Below are 27,216 nucleotides of genomic sequence, written 5' to 3'. Positions count from 1 at the left end.
GAAAGAGTGATAGATCTTCATACATGCTCTTCGTACCCTTTACAAATGTGTGAAAACATTCAGCTGCTGTAAAATCTTTTGAGGAAAATAAGATCCAATTAGCGCCGACTTTTGTGTCGGGAAAGCTGAGGGTTTCGAAGGAATTCCTTTCACTCAGTCAGAAACTGAGGGCTGCTCTGTGCCAGGCCCTGAAGAAAAAGGCTCTAGTCCGTGGGATGCGTGGGGCCGTCTGCCCTGTGCCAGGGACCACGGCCAGCCGAGGGGCAGACGTGGAGGGAGCAGACAGGGAAGATGGGAGTGTGGCTCGTGCGTGGGTGGCGCAAGTCACAAGTCAGGGAGTCAGGGACACGCTGGGAGGTCAGCAGCCGTGGCGCTTGGCTGCCACACTAGAGAGTTGGCTCTGCTGCTTTTTAAGGTTGGTGATGAAGAGAAGACTCTAAATATAAGAGGACTGGTGCATGGAACTAGCTGAGGTAGCAGAGAGGGGTGCCCACCAAAGGCCCTCGAGCAATCAGGATGTGCACGGGATGGAGTGACAGGTGTTTATTTTTAAATGACTCCTGGCAGAGCTTCCTCAGCTGGGTCCCCACGCCCGGACCCTCGTACCTGAGCCGCAGCGGGAGCCACGCACCCTCACCATCCACCGGGCGCCCCCCCCACCCTCTGGGGGCCCCTCCACTAGCCTTCCCTCCTCAGAGAGGGGTGGGCTCAGGGGTCTTGTAAGCCACTGGCTGCCCCTCCTCTCTCCCTAAGCGGGGTGGGAGGCCGCAGGGACAGCTTCTCGCAAAGGGCTGGGCTGGAGAGGTGACACCTGGCTTCCTAAGTGGCCATCCCAGAAGCAGCAGCCTGAATGGACACCCCGTCCCCGGTGCCCTCGTCACATCCAGGACAGGCCTGGCAAATCCTGGGGGTCTGACAAAGGTTCAGGAACCCACTGAGTGAGGATGAGGGGATTCTGCACACTGCCCAGCACGCCAGAGGGGCCGCGTGCCACGGGGAGCTGGCCCGAATCCAAGAATCACCCAGCCAGTCCAAACGCGACAGGGTGTGGCGAGGGCTCCGGGAGGGGTCCAGCTGGACCACCACTGCTGCTCAGAGACCCCTGGGAGGCCTGCCTCTCCTCGGGGCTGGGCTGGCTCAGGGCCCACCTGGACTGTGGTCTGGTGGACGGGCTGGGGTGGCCTTGAGGTCGGGCCTGCATCTGCTCAGGACCTGCTGGAGCTCAGGTGCACTAGGGTCCGCTAGCAGCCTGCTGGGGCTGGGGGGGGCCCCCTTCCCGGAACGGCCGTCCGGAGAGCTGTGTTTCCTCAGTTGCGCACAAGGACCCACGTCGGGACCTGCCCCAGGGTCAGGGCCTGCCGCGGTTAGAGGCCTGCCGGGAATGGGGCCTGGTGGGGCCGGGCCTGGGCCTACTGCCTGCGGCGCGGGGCCTGGCGGGGTTCGGGGCTCGCCCTGGGCCGGGGCCTGCAGGTCCGGGCCGCCCCGGGCCGCCCGCCCCGGGCCTGCCCCCCCCGCAACCCGCCCCGCCGGCCCGGCGCCCCCTCGCGCCCCGGGCGGGCCCTGCACGTCTCGCGAGCGGCCCGGAGCGGCGGGGGAGGCGGGGCCGGCGGCCGGGCAGGGCCGGGGCGGCGCCGAGGCCCGGCCGGAGCGGGAGCCCAAGCGGGGCAGGCGCGGTGGCCGGGGCCGGGGGCGCGGGCCGGCGAAGATGGCGAACGTGGGGCTGCAGTTCCAGGCGAGCGCCGGGGACGCGGACCCGCAGAGCCGGCCGCTGCTGCTGCTCGGGCAGCTGCACCACCTGCACCGCGTGCCCTGGAGCCACGTCCGCGGGAAGCTGCTGCCCCGGGTCACCGAGGAGGTGAGCGGGCCGCGCCGGCCGCCATGCGCCGCCCTGCCGGCGAGCGGAGGCCGGGCGGGGCCGGGCCGGCGGGGAGGCCGCGGAGGCCCCGCCTCGACCGCCCGGCGCCCCCCAGCCTGCCCGCCCGCCGGCCCAACGGCCCAACGGCCCGGGCGCGCCCAGCAGGCCAGGCCGGCCGGCGAGGCCCGGGGCCGCCCGCCTCCCAGGAACCAGAGGAGCGGGCTCCCGTCCAGCAGCCCCGCCCGGAGGCCGCGCGCGCCCCGCACCCACCCGGGCCGCAGGCTCGTGGGCAGAGCTGGCCTGCCCTTCGACCAGGCGCGAAGGAAGTGCCCTTGAGGGGCCGGGCCCGGCAGCCTGCGCGGCCCTGACACCGCCTTCCAGAAGCCTTGTGGTGGTGCCGCCCGCCCCCCTCCAGGGGCACCTGGCTGCGTACCACCCCAGTGCAGGTTTCCAGCGTTTGTAGCAAGAGCAGCCTCCAGCCTGGCCGTTTAAGTCCCCACTGTTTAATCCCACGAGGGTGGACGCGCGCCAGCCGACGCACACAGCGCTTATCTAGTGAGATGTGACACTTCTTAATTAGGGACCCTGGGTGCCGCGGGGAGGCTGCAAAAGTGCCCTTTTCGCGAGTGAGGCAGGCGCGCGCGCGCAGGGCTCCTGGCCGGCGGCCCTGTAACGGCGGGTGTCTGTCCTGTGTCCCCCCTTGTGATGCAGCTCTGGCAGGCTGCCCTGAGCACGCTCAGCCCCAGCCCCACGGACAGCTGCCCCCTCTACCTGAGCTACGCCACCGTGGCCGCCCTGCCCTCCAAGGTGAGCCGGCACAATAGCCCCTCGGCCGCGCATTTCGTCACCCGGCTCGTGCGGACCTGCCTGCCGCCGGGCACCCATCGGTGCATTCTGGTGAGTGCTTCTGAGGGGCTGGCCCCGCACGGGCCCCTGAGCTTCGGGTCGCTGCGTGCTGGCTGCTGGCCGGGGCCTGTGGCTCAGCCCTCCGGACCGCAGAGCGCTCCGGCCCACGGTATCCCCGAGGCGGACGATGCCGCCGCGACCGCGCAGTGCAACCCCGGCCTTACCGCCGCCGGGGATACCGAGGGCCCCGAGACGGAACGGTCTACCGCAGATCAGCTTGGGTGGCAGATCTGAGACTCAGACCCGGGCTTCCTGAGCCTGTGTCCGCTGTGCATCGCTGCACGTCCTGCCTTCCTGTCTCGGGAGGCAGTTGACCCCATCTGGTGGCTGACATTTTCTTTCTCACACCGTGGGACAGTGATTCCGGGGAAGGCCCCTGGGATGATGGCTTTGCTGGGGCATCTCCGTCCAGATTGTTTCCACAGTGGCCTCTGACCCAGCTCTGGGGCCCTAGCACTTCCTGATGGCGGCTCCCATGGGTTGGGCCCTGGGTCCCATCCCCCCCCCCTCCAACCCCGCCTCGCTCCCCCTCACCACAGCTCCACTCTCTGTGCTGCAGATGGTCTGTGAGCGGTCGGACGCCTTCGCCTCGGCCTGTGCCCTGGCCCGCGCTTTCCCGCTCTTCACCCAGCGCTCGGGGGCATCACGGCGCCCGGAGAAGACCGTCACGGTGGAGTTTTTCCTGGTGGGACAAGACAACGGGCCAGTGGAAGTGTCCACTTTGCAAGTGGGTGTCTGGAAGCTCAGACCGGGTCCCCGCGCCGCACTCCCCGCCGCCCCCCAGCTTGGGCAGAGCTCTCTTTCCCACTCCCTGGGAGGACAGGACAGGGCTGCTGGAATTCCCGAGAAGGCCCCCCGGGGCCTGTCCAAAGCCGGGCAGCGGGCCCCCTCCCCCCAGGGTGGTCTTGTTCTCAGGGTTCGGTTCTGTTCAGCCAGTGTTTATCGAGCACCTGCCCCGTGCCGGGCGCTTTCATGTTTCGATACTAATAATCCTGCCCGTGTATATATCGCGTTACCCTTTATGGTGTGCTTTTACATGTGTTATTTCATTTGATCCTCCTTCGTTTGATCCTTTTGAGGCACGGCGAGGCTGGAAGTGATTTCCAACCTAGAAGTCCTTGTGTGGGCCAAATGCCAGTTTCCCTCCCGTGGCGACCCCCCCCAGCCCAGTGGTGCTGTGGTCCCATCCTCCCCACCTGCAGCCCCCGCTCCAACCACCAGACTCAGGTGGTCCTTTCCCCTCCCCTGCCCTCCCTCACCCGTCACTCTGTCTCAGGCCCCTTGAGCACCCCCTCACCCGCTGTGTGCCCCCAGGTCTGTAACTGCTTCCCCTCCACCTGGATTCTGTCCCCTAGGAGGAGGCAATGTGCCTCATCTCTGCCCTCCTGAGACAGCGCCTCTTTTTTCTTCCCTTCACCTCCCGTGGTCCGCTTGCTTTGCCTGTCTTAACTCCCTTTCCCCCCTCAGCCCACCAGCATGGAGTTCGCCCACCCCCTTCCTGACATTGTTTTCCAAGGACCACATCTGCCTGACTTGAGCACTGGTCATCCCTCCTTGTAGGGCACCCGCCCAGCCAGGAGCCTGAGCCTTCTCTCCTCCCCGTACCCCTCCCGCCTGCCCCGCCCTCTCCGCATTCCCTTTGTGCCCCCCGCCACCACCATGGGGGCATTCCGGCCTCACTCCCTCCTCTCTGGGTGGTTTCAGTGCCCCTGGGCTCCAGCCTGCAGTTGGACACCAATGATCACTCCTTCCCTCCCGCTCCAGGGAGTTCCTTCTGAGTTCTGGGCTGGGGCTGGAGACCTGAGCATCCGCTACCCGCTCCGAGCCCCTCTCCTCCTGCCCTCAGCCACAGGGACTGGCTTCCTGCTGTCCCTTGGCCTCGCCAAGCCCGGTCCTGCTCAGGGCCCCTCTCCAGGGCCCTTCCGGCTCTGGTTCTGCCTGGTCTCAGTCCGGCTTCTGCCCACATCCCTTCCTCGGGGAGGCCTGGCCATCCTGGCTGGCCCGGCCTCTCCCACACTGCCAGGCCCTCTGCCAGCCGAGAGCCGTCCGCACCGGACATGACACATCTGAGTTTAGCCTCTGTGCCCTGCGCTGGAATCGGAGTCTCCCAGCCCAATGCTGGGAGGGCAGGGTCCTGGTCCTGTGCATAATAATCCCCGCACCGGCCTTGTATGTGATGAAGGGTCTCCCTGGGCCCTACATCCCACCCATCCTACTTTGCCCACATGCACCCCACTGTTCTCTGGGACCACGGCGGCAGCCTCCTAACCGGCCTCGCTGCCTCCAGACGCCCCCCTCCGGTTCCACTTCCCACTGCCTCACAACCAGGCAGGGGCCGGCGCTTTGCGAGTGCTTGTCAGGTGTCAGGCGCTGCTCCAAGCACACGTGTGCGCACACACTTAATTCTCACAACTGCCCAGTGAAGTGGGTTCTGTTACTCTCCCCACTTTAGAGTGGAGCAAACTGAGCCTCAGAGATATGAAGTGACTTACCGGGGCCACGCCAGCATGGGGTAGAGCCAGGCTTAAACCGCGGCCGCCGTCCGTCAGCCCTCTTTCTCTTCTGTCTTGGATCGTGAGCACTTGAGGCTCTGACACCCCGGCTGGCCTTTGCCTCACCACGGGGACCGCCTAGACCCCATCTCTGTGGCCTCTCCTACCCTCCTTCTCTGTGGCATCTAGTGGGACAATGTGTTGTGATTCTCTGCTGGACTTGAGTCCCTTGGGCATCTTTGAATTCAGAGTCTAGTGTGGGGCCTGGCGCGCAGTAGGTGCTCACGTGACGTGGATGGAATGAATGAGTGAGTGAACGGATGGTCCTGCTTTCGTGATGAGGAAACTGAGGCACAGTGAGGTGCAGGCTCCTACCCCAAAGGTGCGCCCTCGCACCTGGGCCTCCGCTGCGCTCACAAGGTCCGTGAGGCCGGCACTGACGCGCCTCCCCGACAGCGGCCACAGGTCTGTGCAACCCCCCACAGACAGAGACCCGCGCCCTCCTGGGGGAGAGCCCTCTGCCAGGCAGCGCGGGCTACACGGCGCATCTCGCATCTGAGCCGTCAGGTCTCTGCCTCCGAGGCGCCAGGGTTTAATTACCTCGGGACAGCCTGGAGGGTGGCTGGGCTGGCGTTGTGGACCCAGAGCCTGCCCTCCCCGCCCCCGCGGGGCTGGAAGAGGCGGCGAGAAACGGGATGCCAGCCTCACCCCCGCCGAACCCCCGCTGCGCCTCTCTCTTGATGTTGCCTCTTCCCTGCACTGGGAAAGGCAGCCAGGGCCTGGAGGTGGGTGCTGGAGGGCCAGGTGGGGCAGGAGGCAAAGCCGAGCGTCAGGGCTGACGCGGGTGGACGGAAGTTCTTGGCGGAAGCTGCGAGGGGAGAGGGGACAGCCGGTTTGGGGATGAGCATGACCTCTGCGTGTGCATGTGCCCCGTCTGCAGTGCCTCCCGCGGTGGACGGTGTCAGGCTCCTGCTCCCCTTTGGGCGCTGGGTCGGTGCACAAGGCCGGTCTGTCTGTGTCCTTCCCTCCTGGCCCTGTGGCCAGAGCAGTGTCACATCAGACGACCAGGAAGAAGGGTGGGGGTCTGTGACACTCACATGGGGCCCACGTGAGAAAAACCCCTCCCCAGCGGGCCCAGGGACCTTTTCTCCATTGGGAGGATCCAGAGAAGCTCCTGGAGGATATGGCCTTTGAGAAGTACCTCAAAGCGTAGCTGGGATCTTGGCAAGAGAAGGGGAGTCGTTTGGTCTGCTCAGGCCACCATGACAACAGCCCACAGATGGGGGGCTTGAACAGCACATGTTTAGGACGTCCAGGATCACGGTGGGTCCTGTGAGGGGATCTCTTCCCGGCTTTCAGACCACCACCTTCTTGCTGTGTCCTCTTCTTTTTTTTCTTATAAATTTATTTATTTTATTTATTTATTTTTGGCTGCATTGGGTCTTCGTTGCTGCGCGCGGGCTTTCTTTAGTTGTGGCGAGTGGGGGCTGCTCTTCGTTGCGGCGAGTGGGGGCTGCTCTTCGTTGCGGGGCGCGGGCTTCTCGTTGCGGTGGCTTCTCTTGTTGCGGAGCACAGGCTCTAGGCACGCAGGCTTCAGTAGTTGTGCCTCGCGGGCTCTAGAGCACAGGCTCAGTAGTTGTGGCTCATGGGCTTAGTTGCTCTGCGGCACGTGGGATCTTCCCGGACCAGGGCTTGAACCCGTGTCCCCTGCATTGGCAGGCGGATTCTTAACCACTGCGCCAACAGGGAAGCCTGCTGTGTCCTCTTCTTAGGGGTAGTCATCCCATCATGGGGCCCCACCCTCCTGACCTCATTGAAACCTGATCATCTCCTAATACCATCCCATTGCGGGTCAGGGCTTCAGGACATTCAGTCCATAACAGAGGGCAGTACCTCCTCCTGAGGCCAGACATAGCGTGTGTTCAGAGCCAGGCAGGAGGGCCACCTGCCACCTGGATGAGGGGTGTACGTAGCAGGAGATGAGGTTTAGAAAGCAAGGTGGGCCCCATGCAGGCCACGCAGGCTGCCAGACTTGAAGGGTTCCTCTGTGATTCTGGAGCTGCGTTGGACTTTCTGTAGACGGCTGGGGGGTCACGGGCAAACTTCTGCTTCCCTTCCACCTGCCCTCGCTCCCCTGGCAGCAGCCCTGCAACCTCCCCCGGGTGACGTGTGCCTCTGACACCTCTGGGCCCCTGGCCATTGGATGAGGAGGGATGCCTTCCACCTGGTCCCAGGGCCCCAGTGACGGCCTTTTGTTTCTCCTAGTGTTTAACAAGCGCCACAGAAGGCGTGCGGCTGGCAGCCCGCATCGTGGACACGCCCTGCAACGAGATGGACACAGACACCTTCCTCGAGGTTCGTAGCCCTGGGGTCCTGCCGGGACTGGGACGGTGTCGGTAGACCTCAGGGAGAGTCAGGAAACCCAGGGCTGCAGGGGGATGGTCCACAGTCTCTGCATCTCGTCTGGGGAAGCCGTGGGCTGCTGCGGACAGAGTCCTGCCGTCCATCCAGAGCCGAGGGGCCCCCAGGCCTCAGCTGAGGGTGGAGGGAGGACAGAGCTTCCTCCCCAAGGCCCCTCAGCAGGACTCCAGCCATGAGCTGCAGGAAATCGCAGAGTTTGGAGGGTGAGCCGCCTCTCCTGGGCTCAATCGTGCTCAGAGCCAAGAGTCAAAGCCACGGCATCCGGGCCCATCCCTCTCCCACCGTAAGGCATCTGCTCACCCCTGGCCCAGGCCCTGGCCTCGCCCTGATTTAAGCCGTCTTCACGTGTTTGTGTGTTGTTGTTTTTTCCATGAACACATCCAGGAGATTAAGAAAGTTGGAAAAGAACTGGGGATCGTCCCAACCGTTATCCGGGACGAGGAGCTGAAGACGAGAGGGTTTGGAGGTGGGTCGGGGCTGGTCCTCGCGGATCGTGGCCTCAGGAGCGGCCCGGGGTACCTGGGTGGCAGGGGGGCACCAGGCTGCACGGTGTGTCGTCCCAAGCTTCGCCCTAAGCTTCGCCCTGAAGGAACCCAGCCCGCGTCCAGCCCCGAGGCCAGACGCTGGGAAGCAGACCATCTGTGGGGGAGAGAGGAGGCAGCGATTCAGATTCTGATTCAGATCCTGGAAGCCTCAGGATCCAAGGCCTCCCCCGCCCACTCGCTCTGCCGCCTCCCACATGCTGCCGTCCTGGCTCCCTGGCTGACCCAGCAGGGCCTCTCTGTTCCTCGAATACACAAGTTCACGGCCACATCAAGGCCTGCACTTGCGGCCCTTTCTGTCTGGGATGCTTTCCCCCGAGGTAGTCTCACGATAGGGCCGTCTTACCCTGCACGTCTTGGCCACCTCCCCAGAGAGCCTTTCCTGATTGCCAGGTCCGTCCTCCCCCAACTCCCAGGCACTGAGATGGGGTGACGACTAGGACAGGAGCTTTCTGTCTGGCTGGGAAGGTCACTGTTGTTACCTGAGGCTGCAAAGCCAATTACCCCAGAAGGTAGCAGCTGAAAGCAACACGTGTCCCGTTGTCTTGCAGTCCTGTGGGTGGGGAATCGGGCGTGGCTTAGCTGGGTCCGGCCCAGCGTCTCTCGAGGCTGCGGTCATCTGAAGGCCCCAGTGGGGCTGGCCACGTGCTCCCAGCAGGGCTCACTCACGGCCCTGCCAGCAGGCCTCCGGGCCCCACTGGCTGTTCCTTGTCTTGTGGGCCTGTCCTTGAGCAGCTCACAACGTGGCAGCTACTTCTCTCAGAGCAAGGTCTCCGAGCAAGAGACGAGAAAGAGCAAGCAAGATAGAGGCAAGGTCTTCTTTTGTCACCTAATCTTGGAAGTGGTCTTGTCATCTCTGCCACACCCAGAGGAACCGAGACATGCAGTCCTGCCCCCACTTCGGGGAGGGGATCCACACGATCATCAATGCCCAGGGGCGGAATCTGTGGGCACGTGTTAGTGGAGGGAGAGGGAGTTCAGTCAGAAAGCTTCACAGAGGAGGTGACGTTTGCAGCGGGTCTTGCAGGATGAGTAGGAGTTTGTCAGGCAGCTATTACTGCCTGTTGTCCTGGTTGCTACGATTGTTCAGTTCGATTACTGGGGGACCTTGAGGCATGGGTTGTGCCCACAGCAAGCCACAGTTTTCTTGAGAAGGTGGGGCATAGAAACCAACAGTGAGGCAGTGGTGGGAGCGAGGTCGGAAAGGGAGGTCCATCGTGAGTACACAGAGAGGTCAGGGAAGGGAGGGCGAGCAGGGGCTGGAGCGGCCTTGAAGAATGATCCAGAAATCGTTTCATTCTGCAATCCTGTTCACGTCTTTCTGGAAATGATACAATATTTTTTCTCTCAGCGGGTTTTCTTGCCTCACAATACTTTGTGTAGAATTCATTTGCAGTCCCAGGGCAGTGAACTCATTTGCCTTCCCCGATCCCACACCGGCCAGGGGGCGGGAGGGGGCGGGAGGGGGCAGGGAGCTCTCCGGGAGGAACGTCCACAGGCCAGTGGCTGCTTCGGGGGGAGAGCAGTGTTGCTGGGGGGCTTCCGGGAGTCCTCCGCTGGGTCCAGCCCGCGCCTCGCTGACGTGTCCTGTGCTTTCCCTAGGGATCTACGGTGTGGGCAAGGCTGCCCTCCACCCCCCAGCCCTAGCCGTCCTCAGCCACACCCCAGACGGAGCCACCCAGACCATCGCGTGGGTGGGCAAGGGCATCGTCTACGACACCGGGGGTCTCAGCATGAAGGGGAAGGTGAGGTGCGGGGCTGGGGCTCGGGCGGGGCCGGGCGGGAGGGCCCCTTCTCAGGCGTCGGAGGAAGGAGCAAGGCTCCTGGGCCTCGGAGTCGGGGCGTCCAGGGCAGAGGCCGTGGGGCCCAGTCCCCCGAGAGGCAGACGATTTCACGCCCTCACTTCAGGCAGGAGGCAGGAAACAGAAAATCTGGAGAAGAAGAAGGAAGGGGCCTGGGGAGACGCCCACCGTCTCCACGACCGTCTGAGGTCCCCCAGGAGGATGCTTAGTGGTGGTCCTCACGAGACCTTCGGAAAGCAGACGCCCTGGTTCAAGGGAGGGGAGTTTGGGCCCGGAAGCCAGGCGCCTGGGAGCGTTGCTGGGAGGCTGCAAGTCCCAGAGTCTCTCTTAAGGGTGGCCCCTCCTCACGCCCGGGGGCCTGCCCTGCACCAGGAGGAGGAGGAGAGGTGTCTTCGTCTGCTCACCCCACATGCAGGTGCTCCAGGCCTGGGCTGGGCTCTAGGGGGAAACTGGGAAGGAGACCTGGAAGAGCGGAGTCAGCCATCCCAGAGAGGGAGCTTTAGACGGCTGAGCGCAAGCTAAGCTCGCGCAGGGAAGACATTGACGACTGGCAGCCCGCGTGGCTCTCAGACGCGTCCTCTTGGCCCAGATGGTGTTTTAAAATCTGAATTAGGTACCAGCATTTAAAAACAGGAAGAATTCTCACGGGACTGGGTCTCTTACCTTTTGTAAACTCAGAGGACCTGGCAGCGCTGGTCCTGCGTTCGCACCTGGGGGCATCGTGCTGGAGCTAAGCGGCAGCTGCCCCTGTGGACGCGCCTCCTTCCTCTGGTTGGCCGCCGGCCCCACCACCCCCTGCCGCTCCTCTGACGTCACACCCCAGGGTCAGCTGCTATTTAGGGTAGGGCTTGTGCTGCTACTTTTTGCACTTCTGTATTTGGTACCTAGAGTGGATGATCTTTTTTTTTTTAACATCCCTCCTCTTCTAAACAACAAAATTATTTTCAGGACTAATCGGGAAATGAAACAAATAATAAATGTTTAAAAAAACCAGACAGCAGTAGTGAATTCCCCGATAGTGAATTCCCTTTTACCGAATTCCATATATATTATCATGCCAATAAAAAATTAAAAATGAATGTTATAGTACAAATAAAACAGTCATCCATTAACACTTTTAAACAGCATTAATGTGGGCTTCCCTGGTGGTCCAGTGGTCAAGACTCCACCTTCCACTTCAGGGGACATGGGTTTGATCCCTATTCAGGGAAGTTCCACATGTTGTGAGGTACAGCCAAAAAAAAGAAAATAGCGTTAATGTCATTTCTGATAGAAAAAAACTGATACCTCCATGTTGTTCTCTCATGGTGATGTATGCCAGCATCAGACTCTGCTGTCAGGCCTTAGCTTCTGCGGATTTGTCGATGACTTTATCAACATTGGTCATCTTCACATCTTTATGTTCACTAGACAGAGGTACCAGATCGGTCAGTCTGTGTTCACTCATAGTTGATCCAAAACAACACAGTTAATTTTAATTTTGAAGAGTTTCTATCACATGAAGCAACTGATACACAAATACTCAGGGGAAGTCTCCAACAGTAGGGTCCCTCGGCAGTGACTGCTAAGAATCCCATTTCCCAAGAAGCTCCCAAAATTGGTATAGCGTCCATGTCTCTGGTCCTTTGAGATCAACTCCAGCAGCTTTCAGACGTCTGTGGAGTAAAAACGTTTTAAACACCACGACTCCAGTGGTTCCCCGAGACTGTGGGCAGCAAGGAGGCTCGCTGCTCCCTGGGGTTCACTCCGAGCGCACCATCCGAAGGCAGGAACTCGCCATCACAGGCGCCGTGCACACTGACCGGCCGCCTCCCGAGCCCGCCCGACTCGGAACCAGGGCACCTCGCGGAGTCTGCGCCCCTGGCAGTGATTAGTATCCGTGTAGGATAGTGTTGCTGGAGTTAATGCCGTAGGAGTTAACATAGGTGGATTTGAAGCTTTTATTTATGTGATTAGGACTCGCTTCAGCCAACAACAGGAGGAATCTTTTTCCACTGATGACAACGGGCAGACTGACTTTTAGTCGGTTTATTACCGTTTTAAATTCTCTGCAGATGATGTGCCCCTCTAGCTGCACCTGGTGCTGGTCCCCCGCCCACACCCTTGATAGGGGCTCTTGCCCTGAGTTCTGGGGGGCAGAATTTCAGGCTCATTTGGATGTTGGCTTGTTGGAGGGCGGGAGTGAGAAGCAGGGCTTCCTGGAAATCAGTCACTTTGCTGGTGGCACCCTCTCCCAGTTTTGCAGGAACAATCCCGGTTTTCAAAGATTCTCAAGGCAAATCAGGATCAGCATGAATTAACAGGTCTCAAGTGTGTTAGACTCAGGATCCCTTCCAGTCTTAACAAGTATTGATTCCAAAGAGATTTTGTTTATAAGGGTGATGTCTGCTGGTATTTACCCTACTAGAAATTAAAACTGGGAAATTTTAAAGATGTGTATTAATTCATTGAAAAATAACAATATGACCCCATTGCATACCATTGCCTTAATAGAAGACAGCTGTGATCACGTATCTTCTTCTGCGTTTAGTCTATTGTGATCTGTTTTAGTTGAAATATAAAAAGAAAATCTGGCCTCAGTCCTTTTGTAGTTAGAAAAGGGAGAAGCATTTTAGTACCCTCTTCAGGTAACTCAGGACATTCTTCTTTGCTATTACACCAAAACTCGACAGGTGGGAGTTTCTGAAAGGTTAGTTATGATGTGGAATCTGAAACCGTGCCTGTGAGCTTTGGTGTTCTGCTACGTTGAAATCTACAGGTCTGTCTTGAACTTTGAATGTATGATTTTGTCATATCACACATGATATGGGTCATTTGGAAAATATTGTTCACAGAGTTATGCAGAGCCTCCAGATTTTGACACATTTCATTATATAATATTTTTAAAAACCACATTCGTTAATATCACCATCTATCTCATGTAAAAAGGTGAGTGTTAGGAAGCCATCATGGAGGCAGATACAAGTTTTCCAAAATTCTGACTTTTGCTTGACAGCTCAAATTTTACCACTGGCACCAAGCAATGCCGGCTGCCCTCCTGGAGGTGAGAGGCTCACTTTGATAGTTTTTGAGAAAATGTCTGCAGATACCTGAGTCTGGGTCCCCAGCATCAGTCAGTGGTTCCTCCAAGTACAATGGTGTTTGCAAGAACAGAGGCTTGCTGAGCTCAGGAAAGACTCAGGGCCCGCTCCCACTTGGGCTCCAGCCGACCCACCGTGACCGACTGCCGGGCGTCGGGGAGAGAGAGCAGGGCCTTCCCGGCACCTTCCATCTCATCACAGACGGTGTTGGGAACGGCTGTACTCAACGGCTGAGATTTTGAAAAGTTAATCATTTACTGCCTCAGCAAGGAGACTCGAGTGAAATGGGCAGTGCCTTATTTCCCGGAAGGCCTGGAAGTGAATCCAGTGACCGCCAGGTCCCGTGGGGCCCCGGGCCACGGCTCCAGCCATCACTACCCCTGCCCCATTGGTGCAAGTGTCAGCCTACCAGTGACCAAGGCGTTACCATGGAAATCGTTTCTCTTATAAAAACAGGAACGCCAGGTGGGGTCCGAGAAGCTGACACAGTCAATTGAGCTGCGTTTTTGGTGGGACATTTGTTCTGCCCATGACAGGGGATCACGGGGTTTCAGTGACCATCTCGAGCCATTTTCTGTGTGGCCATTTTGCAAGGGGTTTGATTCTAGGTCTGAGGCCCCGGTTTTCCATTTAAACAATCCTGTGGTTTCTCGCAGATTAGGTCAAAATAGATGGCTTATTTTCAATAGTGCTAGCTGAGTCATTTTCACTCAACTTAATTGTAAAAGCAGCTCCGTTTATATCTAAAAATACTTTCCATTAAAACTCGAGGCTCACGTAATCCAATAAGGGTTCAGAAAAATCACTCGGTACCTTTCAATCCCAAATCCTTACATCCGATGACCTGTTGTTAATTTAAAATACGAACCTGTCAGTTAGTGTTGGGAACCTATAGAATGTAAACGCGCGGCTGCTCTCAGCTAGCTTATAGAAAATCGCGTTACCTCTGTGGCCGGAGGGCGCCTCTGTCTCCAGTGATCCTCCCATTAGACCCGTCACCCCGGAGACGCGAACTGGGGCGGGTGGCAGGTATCCTCAGGGTGGGGGTGGGATTGGTGATGTCACAGTGACCGGTGACATTTGGGAAGAGCTCCCATTAACCTGGACGGGGCCCTTGGTCATGGCCTAGCCAGGAGCCAGGCCACGGCGAATCCGCCAGCTCTGGACGTCTCCCCCGCCCCCTCCCCCCTCGCACAGTTCCCTTCAGTAACTCCCAAAGCTCTGCTCGAGCCAGAGGCACCCTGGCATCTTTGGCCCTTGCTTCTCGTTGCTTCTAGGGGACCCCAGGCTACCAGTGGCGTTTCCTGGGTTCTGTGGGCGCCAGGTCCTGCACCTCCGGGGCCCTGGTGTACGGGCTGGGGCGGGGGCCATGGTATCAGCATCCGCCCACCTCTCTCTCGCCCCTCTGTGCCACCCGCAGACCACCATGCCGGGGATGAAGAGGGACTGCGGAGGCGCCGCGGCCGTGCTGGGGGCCTTCCGAGCCGCCGTCAAGCAGGTGGGTGTGGCCCTGCCCTCCCCTCGCGACCCTTCTCCCCAGAGCCGCCCCCCGTCCTTCCTGAGCCTCTGCAGCCCCCTGGCCCCTTTTCCTCTGCACCCCAGCACTGGGCCCCTCGGGCTCCTCCACCCAAGCGTGTCACCTTCGCCTGCGCGTCTGGCTTCTCGGGTCCCCGCTGAGTTCTGAGAGCCTTGCCCGTCCGGACCGAAACGGGAAGGGCGCCGTGGAACAGGCTGCCCGCCCGGCCTGCCCGCTCACACTCGGGGTCCGGTGCTCAGGGTCGGGGTCTGGGGAGGGCCGGGCTGCTGTTTGGCGGGAGGGGCCCGGGGTCGGCCCTGGAGTAGCCTGGGTGGCCACTGTGAGCACAGACGTCCAGGGCAGCCGGAGGGCCCGCACTCCCCACCCAGGGCACGCCAGGCCTCGTGGAGCCGACGACTGGAGCCCGGTTCCTGAGCCAGGGGAGCGCTGTTGAGGGGCCAGCAGCAGTGGCTGCTCCCCGGCGTTTGGAGCTGCAGAGGGTGTTTATCCAGCAAAGGGGGGTGGGCGCACACTGGCCGTCCAGGGGCACTTCCCTCTCCGCGTGGCTCCCTCGGGCGCTTCTGAGAAGCCCGGCCCTTCGTGTCACCAGACACAAGCCTTCCTTCCCCACAGGGGCCACCTGAGCAGCGTGGCTCCCAGGGGTGAACTTCCAGTGAAAAGATTTTGGCAGATAGTTTCTGCCCAGGCACCCCCGAGAGGGGAGCAGAAAGTCCGGGAGGAAGGAGGGCTCGGCCTGCGGGCCGGGGCATCCCGACGGTGCCGGGGCGCCTCCCTGGGGTCACTGCGGCAGAGCTGCAGGTCACGGCACCCGCCCCCCAGGAGCAGCGCGTGGCCCCCCCTCTGTGGAGCCAGGTGTGGGATGGGGAGGGGGTCTTCGCCCTCATCCCCTCGCCCTGCTCAGCACACGCAGGCCCGGCCTGGGGGCAGCACCCAGCTCATCTGCCCGCCTGGGGCCCTGCGGGCTGAGCCGGGCCCGGCCCCTCGGTGGATGAGCTCGACAGGGATGCGAGGGGAAAGGCCCAGCCGCTGCTTGTTGTCAGCTCGTGGGGGAGTGGCTGGAGAGCTCACGTGGCCGCGCTGCCCGGAGCCTTTGCTGAGGGGCCCGGGTGACTGCCCGCGGAGGATCTGTCCTGGCGTTTAGACAAGGAGGCTGGGAGGTGCCCCAGCAGGTGGACCCGTCCTGTGTGCAGGGAGCTGCTTGGCAGTTAACGCCGATCCGTCAGCTGGCGGCCGTGAGTGGTCTCGGGACTCCTCTGGACCCTCCACCGCCAGGGGTGCTGCCGTGGGGTGCTGGGGGTCCCCACCCCACAGGGGCCGAAGCCTGGAGGCTCCGCTTGTAACTGGTTTTTTAAGAAAAGGAGCGTGCCTCAACACGAGCCTCAAAATGCATAACGATGGTGACAGATCGTGACCCACAGAATAAGTATCCACACGTCATACTGGTAGGCATAAGTCATTTATTCACAGCAGAATCCCAGTTGCTTGCTGTAGAAGTGATAGAAATAGAAAACCACCGTTTGGCAAACAGCAGCGTAGTAATTGTTTCAGGTGAGAATGATCAACAGATGCTGAAATCAGAGGTGAGGGTGGTGAGAATGGGAGCGAGGAGGCGAGTCCACGCAAGGGCTTCCGTGGTGGGGCACGGGGGCGGGGGTCACTGTGTCCCCGTGCGCTCCACCGGGCAGGGACGGCACACGCAACCTGAGCGCAGGCACACGCAAACACCAGAGACAAAAGGCCAACCTCGGAAGCTCGCAGATCTGTGGGTTTGTGTGGTGAGGGACCTTGACTGCTGGCCACCCTGTGTGGGCGGGAGACAAGGGCTGAGCGAGGCCCCTGGGGAGCGGCCGGGCTGGGGCTCAAACCCGGCAGCTCAGCCCCGCTTCCGGGCTCAACGCTGCATTGCACGGACGTTGGTGGCGGACCCCTGGCCTAGAGCCCGCCGCCAGGACCACGGGGAGTGCCGGAGGCTGTGCTCACGGCTCCCTGGACTCCTGTCTGTCTGTCTGTCTGTCGCTGTCCTGGTGCATCAGAGGAGAGTTCCGGCCCATCCTCCCCCCTCCCGCCGCCGGCACCCCCAGCCTGTACCTGGAGCCTCTGCCCTTGTGCCTGCAGGGTTTCAAAGATACTCTCCATGCCGTGTTCTGCTTGGCTGAGAACTCGGTGGGACCCAGCGCCACGAGGCCGGACGACATCCACCTGCTGTACTCAGGAAAGTAAGGCCGACCCCGCCCGCCCACCTCACAGTGCCTGCCCCCCTCACGTTGTCTCTGTTGTTGGAACTCGTGGCCCTTCCCAGGGCCCTGCTGGCAGCCCTGGCCGCGCCCAGCTCACCCCGGCCGGGGCCAGACGCTGTGGGGAGGACGCCCTGTGTCAGGAGCCCCTGGGCAGCAGCCGCTTGGCCCCAGGGTGGCCGCGAGCGGGGCCGTGTCACTGCGCGAGGTGTCGGGCGCCACGCAGGGGCTCGGGACCCACCCTGCCTTAGGGGGACAAGCCCTTTCCGACCTTTAGGCGTACTGTCCTTCGGGTGTCTGAAGCCTGCACCCCCAGACCCCCAACTGGGGGGCCCTGCCTGCATCTCCTCCCTGAGATCAGCCCTTGGGCTGCTCCTTCTCAGCTGCAGAAGGAAACGCTCGAAAGTCACAGCAGGCAGCATCTGGAGGAGCAGGGGGCCCCGGATTCGGAATAGCGGAGTCTGCTCGCCCGCCCAGCCCTCCCACGGGTGCCCGTCCCCAGGGTGACCCCGAGAGGCGCGCCTCCCCTCCTTTACCCAGGCGACCCTGTTCTCCCATCCTACAGATGAGGAAACTGAGGCACGGGAGCAGGGGGCGGGGTGTCACTCCAGACCCCCTTGCTCGTGACGCTGGCACTGCGTTTCTGTCGGGGACAGGGAGGAGGGGCTCTTAAGTGGGGTCTTGGCTGCACCCTAGGACTGTGGAAATCAACAACACGGATGCCGAGGGCAGGCTGGTGCTGGCAGATGGCGTGTCCTACGCGTGCAAGGACCTGGGCGCCGACATCATCCTGGACATCGCCACGCTGACCGGAGCTCAGGTGGGGCCCTCCGCAGCGGCCCCCGCGGAGCCGGAGGCCACCTTGACTCTGAGCGGGGCGGGGTCTGCTGTCCCTTCATCTGCGTAACGGGTCGGAGCTGGCCCACGGGGCTCCCTGGGGGTGCAGGTGCGCGGGGCCCGAGGACCACAGCGGGAACGTCAGGGCAGGACAGGGACCGTCCCCCAGGTGGTCGCGCTCAGGCTTCTCTCGCTGCCTTGCTGCCTCGCTTTCTGTCGGCCCCTCTTCTGTCCTGGGTGTTCCCCGCCACCCCGACCTGGATACCCTCCGCTCCCCCCACCCCCGGCTCTCTCCATCTCTCCCCGCGTCCCCAGGGCATCGCCACGGGCAAGTACCACGCGGCAGTGCTCACCAACAGTGCCGAGTGGGAGGCGGCCTGCATGAAGGCCGGGCGGCAGTGCGGGGACCTGGTGCACCCGCTCGTCTACTGCCCGGAGCTGCACTTCAGCGAGTTCACCTCGGCCGTGGCCGACATGAAGAACTCAGTGGCGGTAGGTGTGGAGCAGGGTGGAGCGGGGTCAGAGCGACCCCGAGAAACAGCAGCAGGGCGGATCAGGGTCCCCCCACGAGGCCCCAGATCTGGGCTCTGGTCGGGGGAGGGGAGAAATCGTCCAAAGTGGGGGCGCGCCGCTCACCGGTCTCGCTGCCGGCACGTCCGCTCGGCGGGCACCAGGGCGTCCTCCCCACTCCGGGCCCTGCCTCCGTCGCCCCCATCAGCTCTATTGCTGGCGCCCCCTTGCCCGGCATGAAGGCAGACCCCGTAGCCCACGGGCACGGCCCTCGGGGTCACTCTCTGCTGCTCCCCACGTGGTCGCTGAGCACGGTGGGGTGGAGCGGGTGCGGGGCGCCCAGCGAGGACCCAGCTGGACGCAGACCCGAGGGCGCTCTGGGCGAGCCCCTCCTCAGCGTCCCCGCCGCTGGGTGCCGAAGGGTCGCGGCCATCCTCCTCCCGCAGGACCGGGACAACAGCCCCAGCTCCTGCGCCGGCCTTTTCATCGCCTCGCACATCGGCTTCGACTGGCCCGGGGTCTGGGTCCACCTGGACATCGCCGCGCCCGTGCACGCCGTGAGTCCGGGCCCCAGGGGTGCCCCTGCCTCCCCCCGTTAGGACTCGCTTGGCCGGCCGGCCGCTCTGCTCCCCTCCCCGGCCCCTCCCCGCCAGGCTGGCCGCCCCCACCCTCTCTGGCTCCAGAGCTGCAGGCTGAGCTCATCGGAAACATTGTGTGTGAGGGTCACACGGCCAGCTGTGGTCCCCCTGACCTCTGGCCTCCTCGTCCCTGGGAACAGCGTGGCTGCTGCGTGAAGCCCTTCCCAGCCGACCCGTCCTCGGCAGGAGGCCCAGGGCCCTCGGTCTCGCCCTTTCCCACCCCAGGGAGACGGGCTGGGGGCAGGGAGCCCAGGGCCGTGTGACCAGCCCATCGCCCACCGGCCCGGAGTGTAGCGGGACAGGGAGGGGGGCCGTGGCGCATGTGGGGGGCAGACGCCCTGGTCCAGGAGCCAGGGGCCCCCACCCACACCCCGGCGGCGGGTTTGCTGAGCGGCTCTGGCTCGGCCGCATGTGTTTTCCACTGCCCTCGCCCACAGGGTGAGCGGGCCACGGGCTTCGGTGTGGCCCTCCTGCTGGCACTCTTCGGCCGGGCCTCTGAGGACCCTCTGCTGAACCTGGTGTCCCCGCTAGGCTGTGAGGTGGACGCCCAGGAGGGGGACGCGGAGAGGGACACCAAGAAGCGCAGGCTCGTGTGACGCGGCTGCCCCGCCCGGCGACGCTGGGCTCTTTACCTCACTTTGCACTGATTAATTGTAAGCAATTGGAAGATTATACCTTAAGATGAGCTTCGGTTTGTTTTGTTTTTAGTTGTCGTGGTGACGGAAAGGGCTCCTTCTTGTAAGTCTTAGGAGACAGCTCAGGGTTTGGCGGGGCCCCGGGGAGGGACGAGCGGGCAGCACTGGGCTTGTTTCTGTTTGATTCGCCGCCAGCTTCTGCAGACCGTGCTCCCTGCTGGGGCCTCCGCACGACCCCGGGCCCCAGGGTGCATGCGCGGCCCTGGCGCTCCGGGCTGCGTGGCCCTTGGGCCGCCTGCCCCTGCTCAGGGTCCACGGTGGGTGCCGTGGCCCAGTGTCCAGCCCGGGCCCTGCGCGTGGCACCCACGTTACAGAGAGCCCGGGCCCTGCGCGTGGCACCCACGTTACAGAGAGCCCGGGCCCTGCGCGTGGCACCCACGTTACAGAGAGCCCGGGCCCTGCGCGTGGCACCCACGTTACAGAGAGCCCGGGCCCGTGCTCCAGCCAGGGCTGCCGCTGCCTCCAGGCAGCCCTCCGCTTCGAAAGGATGGAGGTGACTTACTTCGGGACCCAATTTTATGGAGCAAGAGGAAGCTCTGCTCTGGCCCCTTAGAATTCACTGGGGGTGGAATTAAATATGGCTGAACCACATCACATCTTTGCCTCCGTCTCACTCTCTCTCCAGCCCGTTTTAGAAAGCAACCCTGACGCCTGCCCATGGGCCTGAGGCTCCGGGATGCCACCACCTTCTCCCAAACCAGCATCTGGCTTTGAGATGCAGCTTGTCAACCTCGTTTTTACAGATGAGCAAGCACCCTGGGGCCCTGGGGTCCAGGCCTGCACAGCCTGGGCCATCTTGGATCTGAGGGTTCGGAGTGCAGCCTCCTTGGGCTCTTAGGGCTTTCCCACGACCTGCAGTCTGCAGGGAAGGCCGTCCTGACCCCCCGAGCACATCACGAGGCAAGTGTTGTACGGGTTCAAGTGAAGGTCCCCCCGGGCATGTTCCTAGGTGCTGAAGGGCCCGGTCTGGCCAGGTTTCGGGGAGACCCCCGACCTGGGCCCAGCGGAGGAGATCGGGGACTCGGGCCCCAGCCGGCATGGAGGCGGCTGCCCACGCCTCCTCTGCTGGGGACGGGAGGGCGAGAACGTGGCTGCAGGACACTCGTCCCCAGGCTGCGCCCTGACAATCAAGGTGACCCTTTCTGGGTTTGGTCCCAAGCATGTATTTAATAACTGCCTGCTGTGGGCACAGCCCTGACTGGGCCTGGGAAAGGCAAGCAGCGGCTCCGAGGCCCCAGCCCCATCTGGGAAAACCGTGGCCCACGTGTTAAGTCGCAATAATAGTGGTCACAAGGCGCTCGGTGGGCCGCGCTGTGAGCTCAGGGAGGCGCAGGGGCCGGAGGGGCCAGGAGCCTTCACGGGTCATTAGCGTGCTTAATGGCCTTGAAGTAGGCAGCTCGCTCCAGCTTCCCCCTGAGAAGCCCTGGAGGATCCAGAGGTCACCGAGGTGGTCCAGCGCCTTCTCCAGGCAGCTGGCACTGTCCTTTCCCCCCCCATTCCCCCCCCCCCCACCCCGCAGAGGCTGCAGGATGCAGGGTCAGGGAGCAGGGGAGGAACTGAGTCTCCCTTGTGCGGGCACAAAGGCGGCCTCAGGCCCGGGGACTCAGCTGGGGAGCAGCTGCAAGGGCTTGGCATCAGGGGGACCCAGGGCTGAGGCAAAGACCCTGCTTCTCCGAGGCCAAAGGGCCTGAGGACGTGACGGCTGCTTCCCACGGCCCCTCTGGAGCCCCGGCAACAGGGTGGTTTGCAGGCCGGCGGGCGCCGGTGCGCCCACTTGATCACGGTCTCGGGCGAGCGGTACAGGAAGATGAGGCTGGCCGACAGCTCCTGCTCCAGCTGCAGCTCGCCCAGCTCGCGGACCAGGAAGACGGCAGCGCAGAGCCCGAGCACGCGGCGCACGTCGGGCGGCTGGTCGTACATGATGGACCGGGCGATACCGAGGAAGTGCTCGTGGATGAACTTGGCCGTGACCATCACCATCGACACGTAGAGCCCGACGAGGCTGGGTGGGGGGTGGCCGTCAGCGCCACTGTCCCAGGAGAGCAGTCACAGCCCCCGACTCAGCCCGGCTGGATAGGGGCGCGAGTGCTAGCTGCTCACGGCCCCCGAGGCCTCCTGTGAGTGGGTCTGGGGTTCCAGCCCCCGCCTGAGGTTGGAGGGCGGGGTGATGGGCACCCGTGGAGCAGACACACGTTACCCTGCAGACAGGAATGAGGGACAGGACGGTGGGAATGTCCCTGTCTGCTAGTGGCTTGTGTGATAGTAAACCACCGTCTTGGTATGTTTCTGAGGCCAAGGGAACAGGGGCTTGTGCCCCCCCCCCTCCTGGGGCAGTTCTGGGGAGCAGGAGTGAGAAGGGACCGGAAGGTTCTGAAGAGCCCAGGTCATGAGGCAGGTTCTTAGAGCCGGGGGAGCCTTACCCGTATCCTGCCAGGAAGCCCAGGCTCCAGAGGCTGACTTTGTCGTTAAAGATGACCAGCTCCATGTCCTGGCCGCAGCCCCGGCTCTGGTCACAGCCTGGCCGCCACTCCCGGACACCCCGCCACTCGGCCGCCAGGCTGGCTGTGAGGGCCTCCGCTGGCCTCAGCTGCTGCATCCGGACTGTGGCATTGCAGAAGAAGGCCAGGCGGTCCACGTCCCAGGACCCGTGGGAGTGGGCTGTGCAGGAGAGACAGCGTCAGGCCCTGGGGACGTCTGCAGGCTCGGGAAGACCCAGTGTCACCCAAGGTGACCACGTCAGAGAACTTGCCTCGGATGGGCCCGAGATGGACGTTCAGGGGAGCGAAACCTCTGACGCTCTCCCCGGCTCTCCCCATAGGCAATGCAGCCTCCACTCGGGCGCAGCCTGGCCCTGCACCCAAAATGCACCCCTTTTTCCTGCCTTGTTCAGGGGCCCCCCACCCGGAGGCCCCTTCCCCAGCCAGCCCCTGGCAGTACCTCCCGATGGGCCGGTAGTTGTGGTCTCGCTGGAAGGCTCAGCCTTTTCCCCTGGTGCACACTGACGCACCCCTCAGAGCTCTCGGGGCCCCCAGGAGCACATCCGCGACCCCACCAGCCCCCTCCCCCAATCCACGTTGGTTGAGTTGGAATTTGCTGCATGATGCTCTGCCCAGAACCTCTGTTCAGACTGTTCCCTGGCGAATTGATGTTCAGCAGTTTTGTTTATTTGTTTGTTCTTTAACAAAAGGTTGTTTTGGTTTGAGATTCAGCAAAAACACTCACCGCCTTCTGCTTCCTCTCTGTTCGGGATTCAGTAAATTAGCTGTTCTCCAGTTGGCTTCGAGGCCTCGCCTCAAATGAGCCTCCAGCAAGATAATGCGTTTAAAAGCCCTTGGAAAAGTACCAGGCACCAGGCACATGAGAGGCGGTGTCAACCTGCGAGCGGCTTGCTCAGCCCTGCGCCCGAGCCAGGCAGGCTCGAGGGGCCTTGCTCAGGCCCACGGGTAGGGCTCGGGGGCAGGGGGCTGCCTCGTGCCCTCCTGCCCGACCCCCTGTCTGCCCCAGCAGCGCCATCTGAGGCCGGGGGCAGGGATGTGAGGGCGGGACGGGTTCTCATCCACTTCCAGCTGGTGGGCCGTTTTCGCTTCGGTCCTCTCCGTGGTCCTGAGAGCTTTGGGGATGAGTCCAGGGAGCATTCTTCAGTCAGGAAAACAAAGTCAGAGACAAAAATCCAGAGGCCCGCTTTACAGTCACCTGCACTTAGCGTAGTTCAAACACGAGGGGCCTCGATCTGAAACCGTGGGTTCCTATTGGCTGCGTGAGAAACTCCGCGGGGCTCAGACCCCCCCCCAAGTCAGCTTAGAAAGTCTCCCCAATTCCGTGACCGTGGCCTCCTTTGCAATGCCTGACTGTCCCTTTCTTCTAATGGGTCGGCTGAGTTTCTGTGGCGTCCACGAGCGTGTTTGGTCCAGTGTGGGGATGGCCTGAAGGCGCTTCCTCGGCCAGTAGTCTTTATTAGGTGCCACCTGTATGCACCCCTGAGACAGGCACTCCTCTCGTGGGGTCCTTCCCAGCCTGCAGCCCTGGGGGGGGTCCAGCTTCTGGCTGAGGAGCCAGAGCTGGCCTGTGGGAAGCTGGAGGTGGGCTGCCCCCGGCACCCAGGGGGCCCGAGTTGTAGGTCGCTCGCAGGCCAGAAGCGGCCCTCAAGCCCACCTCAAACACTCGCTGTCTTGTACCAACCATGGAGGTGTCATTAGCGACTAATAGACTAGCATTTCGTAAGCAGATTATCTTATTCCCACCTCGGGGCACGGAAGCGTGTGTGTGTGTGTGTGTGTGTGTGTGTGTGTGTGTGTGTGTGTGTGTCTCGGGCAGGCGGGAGAGTCAAGCCCAGGGGGGCCGGGCTCTCTCTCTGCATGATTTCCGCCTTCCGTCCAGAGCCCTCTGACCTCTGGCAGGCCTCCCCATAGCGCAGGGCGCGGTAGGCAGTCATCAGGCCTGTGTGCACCGGTCCGTGGAAGAGGGAGGTGAGCCCACAGATGCTCAAGGCCGAGGCTGGCCAGACAGAAGCGGCCAGTTCACGGGGCCCGTCACTGGCCAAATGCCCCCGGGAGCTCTGTGTGCGGCCCCGGGCTCTGGGCTCGGTTTCCCCATCTGTCAAATGGCCCTGGACCCTCCGGCCTCCTGTGATCTGAGTGTGCTGCTCACGGGCTCTGAGCCGACAGAACTGGGTTCAAACCCCAACCCTGCCTGTTTTGTGGCTTGAGAGCTGGAGCCGGTTAGCCGGTTACCCGTGTCCTAGGGGCACCATGCGCCTGGGAAAGTGCTGCCTAAACAAGGAAAAGCCCGCACACTGCCGCCCCCGCCCGTGCCCGGCGCGCAGAGGGGACACCTACCCCGGCTCGCTCCTGGCGAGGCTGAGCCTTTGGACCAGCTGGCCCCGTGTCGCCGCGTCTGTGTAACACACCGTGTGTTTGCCGGATGCTTCCACGTTTCTGACCAGAGACACATTCCTGAGGGTGGAGGGAAAGGAGACACGATGCTGAGAAACAAACCAGCCAGGGGCGTGGGGCAGCTTCCCTCCCGCCTGGCGGCCAGGGCTCCCTGCTAAGAGGGGCTGAATGACCCTTGCGTTCACCTGGGGCCCCTCAGTCCCCGAAGCCGGAGGAAAGGGTGACAAAGGATCCTGCCACTGGGGAGTCTGGGGTCTTCACCAGGCAGCACCCACCCTCTGCCCTCTGCCCTCTGTGCGCCCTTCCTCCATCCGGGCCTCACTCGGCCCTGGAACTGCACCTGGGCCGGCGCACACGGCTCCCACCTGCCCCGCACACCTGAGCATCATTTAAGGCCTAAGAGACCAGCGGGCATCAGGCTCGGGTCCTCGTGCTCCCACCACCCGGAAGCTGCTGTGAAGATGCCCAAGGCGGGCGCTCAGCACAGGAGGACAGTGGACACGGCCAGCCTGTCCCGGCCCCTCACCGGCCCCCAAGCCTCGGTTTCCCCGTCTGAAGGTGGGGAGGGAAGGGGTGCTCCAGGTGGAGGTACAGCAGGTCTCTGAAATCAAGGTTTCCTGGTGTTTTGACAACAGGAGGTGGCCCGGCCGCCTTGCACGAGGAGTGAGTTGGCAGAGGGACCCCATTACACGTGGGAGCTGCCATCCTCTGCGCCCGAGCCGAGAAGACAGCACAGAACGAAAACGCCCTGCACTCCCTCCTGCCAGCTGTCCTGGGAACCATCTGGAGAAGGTGCCGAGTGCAGGGCAAGGGCCCTCCATGCCTCTCTCGCCTGTCAAGGGCTCTTTTGTGTGTGTGTAGGCAAGTTGTCAGCCAGGGTTGCAAGGGCCTGGCAAAGCACAGTCCCGCCGGCCTGCTGGGCCCCCCCGAGGAAGGCGCCGTTTCCTCCTGTGGATGGAAGACAAGGCAGCCCCATTTCCTCCCCGGCTCTGGCAAGGAAATGGGCTATAAATAAACAGCCCACAGACGACAGTTATAGCAGAGGGGACGGCCCAGCTCTAAGAGGGGGGCCCTGGGGAGAGGGCTAGTTGGGGAAGTGCTATCTGAGCTGAGATTGCAAGGATGAGTGAGTATTAAATGATGCAGAAGATGGAAGAAATCATTTCAGGCAGAGGGAACCACGTGTGCAAAGGCCCTGGGGTGGGAAAGGCCGTGACAAGCTGGAGGAGCGGGAAGGAGGCCAGCGAGGCTGGAAGGGGGAGAGGGGTGTGGGGACGAGGGCAGGGGGGTGGGTGTGATGGGCAGGCACAGCCTCGCGGGCCGCGGGCGGGAGTGGAGTTTTTATTCGAAGAGCAAGGGGAGCCATCGCGGTGTTTTGTGCAGGTGAGAGGCAGGTTGAATTGACACCTTCAAGAGAGCCCTCTGGCTGCAGGTCACCAGAGGCATGCCACCCGCCTCCAATCCGCGGAAGGGAACCCACGTCAACACCCAGTGTTGGCTGGGATCAACCAAGTTGCTGTGGAGGCCAGGTTTAAGGAGGGCCGGTGAGAGCCAGCATCCTAGGGGCTACGGTTCCCAGGTGTCTGGCCCTAAAAGCTGATGGCCACCTTTGCGGTCGTGGACGCCACGTTCCTATTCCTCCGCAGGGCACGAGTGGGACAGGTTTTATGGCCCTGCCGGCACCGCCCCTGCCATTTCCCGGTCACGTGACCTGGCCCCAGTGCCCTAATCAGCTGCACTTAAGTCCCTCCATCAGTTGAAAAGAACACGGTCTAACATCCACCTTGAGAGGGTCAAAACGGTGTCAGTGGTCATGAAAACCCATGGCGGGCAAGTCTAAACTCTTAACAAATGGGAAAGACAGCAATTTGAAGAAACTGGAGAGTGACAACAGTAGAAAGTTGCTGGAGCCGTGGGGTGGCAGGAATTCCACCAGAAAGCCGCAGTCTTACGGGTGGGTGTGCGAGAGAGGAGCTCCGGGTTGCCCAGCAGGTGACGGTCATGGTGATGCGGTTCCGGGGTCGGGGGAGGGGGTGTTCTGCCGGGAAAGAAGCAAAAAGCCAGTGTTTAACACCCCCCGAGGGCTGGGTCTGACCTCCATTTCCAGCCAGGTTGGAGGGGAGGAACTGGAGTTACCCTCCTGCCTTAAGCAAGTGAGAAAACCAGACAAACACATAGAATGCAATGCTTTTCGGACACTAGAAAACAGGCAGCGTGAGAGGGTTAGCCCAGAGAGAAAGGAAGCAAATGCGATGAGCTGCCTGCCCAGTTGCCCCAGCTGATGGCCCAGAGGCCTTTTGGCTGCATCACAGCCCAGAGGAACCCAATCAGAGCCCAGGGAGCCTCCTGAGCGACAGTGGGGACAGAGCTGAGGATTTGGGAAGGGTCCAGGCAGCTGGAGTTGCAGGGTGGAGACCTGGAAAGCAGAGAGCTGCCCAGAGGGAGGGAAATCCAGAGCTGGGCAGAGGGTTCCCTGAGCCTCCAGCTGAGTCCTGCTGAGCCCATGGCTGGGGGGATGGGGTGCCTGTGGGAGCAGAGCTGCACAGGCCCCGGTCCCAGGGCCAGGGGCTTGGGGAGGTCAGCAGAGCTGAGACCTGAGACACCACCACTCAAGTCCATGCTGACCTCTGAGTGGGACGCACGTGGGCATTTGAAACCAGCGCCACCGGAGCCTGGCAGCTGAATGGACAGGAGCCAGTGCCCACAGAAGGTAGACAGAGCTTGCAGCGTGAACCCAGCTGCTAAAACAGAACCAGGAGGATGGGGGAGGGAAGG

General features: G+C 62.2%; 1 protein-coding gene across 4 annotated transcripts; it reads left to right on the top strand.

Annotated features, from left to right (window-relative positions):
* Nucleotides 1-1,625: 1,625 nt before the first annotated feature.
* On the top strand, nucleotides 1,626-22,766 carry NPEPL1 (aminopeptidase like 1). 4 transcript variants are annotated; one of them, XR_009497448.1, is made up of 13 exons: nucleotides 1,626-1,855; nucleotides 2,567-2,752; nucleotides 3,321-3,488; nucleotides 7,519-7,608; nucleotides 8,059-8,140; nucleotides 9,819-9,961; nucleotides 14,519-14,596; nucleotides 16,751-16,851; nucleotides 17,566-17,689; nucleotides 18,022-18,198; nucleotides 18,663-18,773; nucleotides 19,292-19,507; nucleotides 20,175-22,766. XR_009497448.1 is itself a non-coding variant. In XM_059895749.1 (13 exons), exons 1-12 carry the CDS (start codon nucleotides 1,706-1,708, stop codon nucleotides 19,503-19,505), a joined length of 1,530 nt encoding a protein of 509 aa, XP_059751732.1. In that variant the 5' UTR covers nucleotides 1,626-1,705; the 3' UTR covers nucleotides 19,506-19,507; nucleotides 20,175-22,766. The 4 variants fall into 4 exon arrangements, 3 of the variants coding, with proteins under 3 accessions (XP_059751732.1, XP_059751731.1, XP_059751730.1); XM_059895749.1 differs by having other exon boundaries at nucleotides 19,386-19,507; XM_059895748.1 differs by lacking the exon at nucleotides 20,175-22,766 and having other exon boundaries at nucleotides 19,386-20,143.
* Nucleotides 22,767-27,216: the final 4,450 nt, after the last annotated feature.

The sequence above is a fragment of the Balaenoptera ricei genome, chromosome 15, assembly GCF_028023285.1.
Source record: "Balaenoptera ricei isolate mBalRic1 chromosome 15, mBalRic1.hap2, whole genome shotgun sequence".
In the NCBI taxonomy this organism is placed as follows: Eukaryota; Metazoa; Chordata; class Mammalia; order Artiodactyla; family Balaenopteridae; genus Balaenoptera; species Balaenoptera ricei.
This window is presented reverse-complemented; position numbering and strand designations above follow the sequence as displayed.

What these genes read in the sequence shown, in the direction of transcription:
- NPEPL1 (XM_059895747.1), top strand. Translation starts at nt 1,706, where the DNA reads ATGGCGAACGTGGGGCTGCAGTTCCAGGCGAGCGCCGGGGACGCGGAC. An exon ending in TGGAAGTGTCCACTTTGCAA is followed by an intron (nt 3,489 to 7,518) that starts GTGGGTGTCTGG and finishes TGTTTCTCCTAG; the next exon opens with TGTTTAACAAGCGCCACAGA. An exon ending in ACACAGACACCTTCCTCGAG is followed by an intron (nt 7,609 to 8,058) that starts GTTCGTAGCCCT and finishes GAACACATCCAG; the next exon opens with GAGATTAAGAAAGTTGGAAA.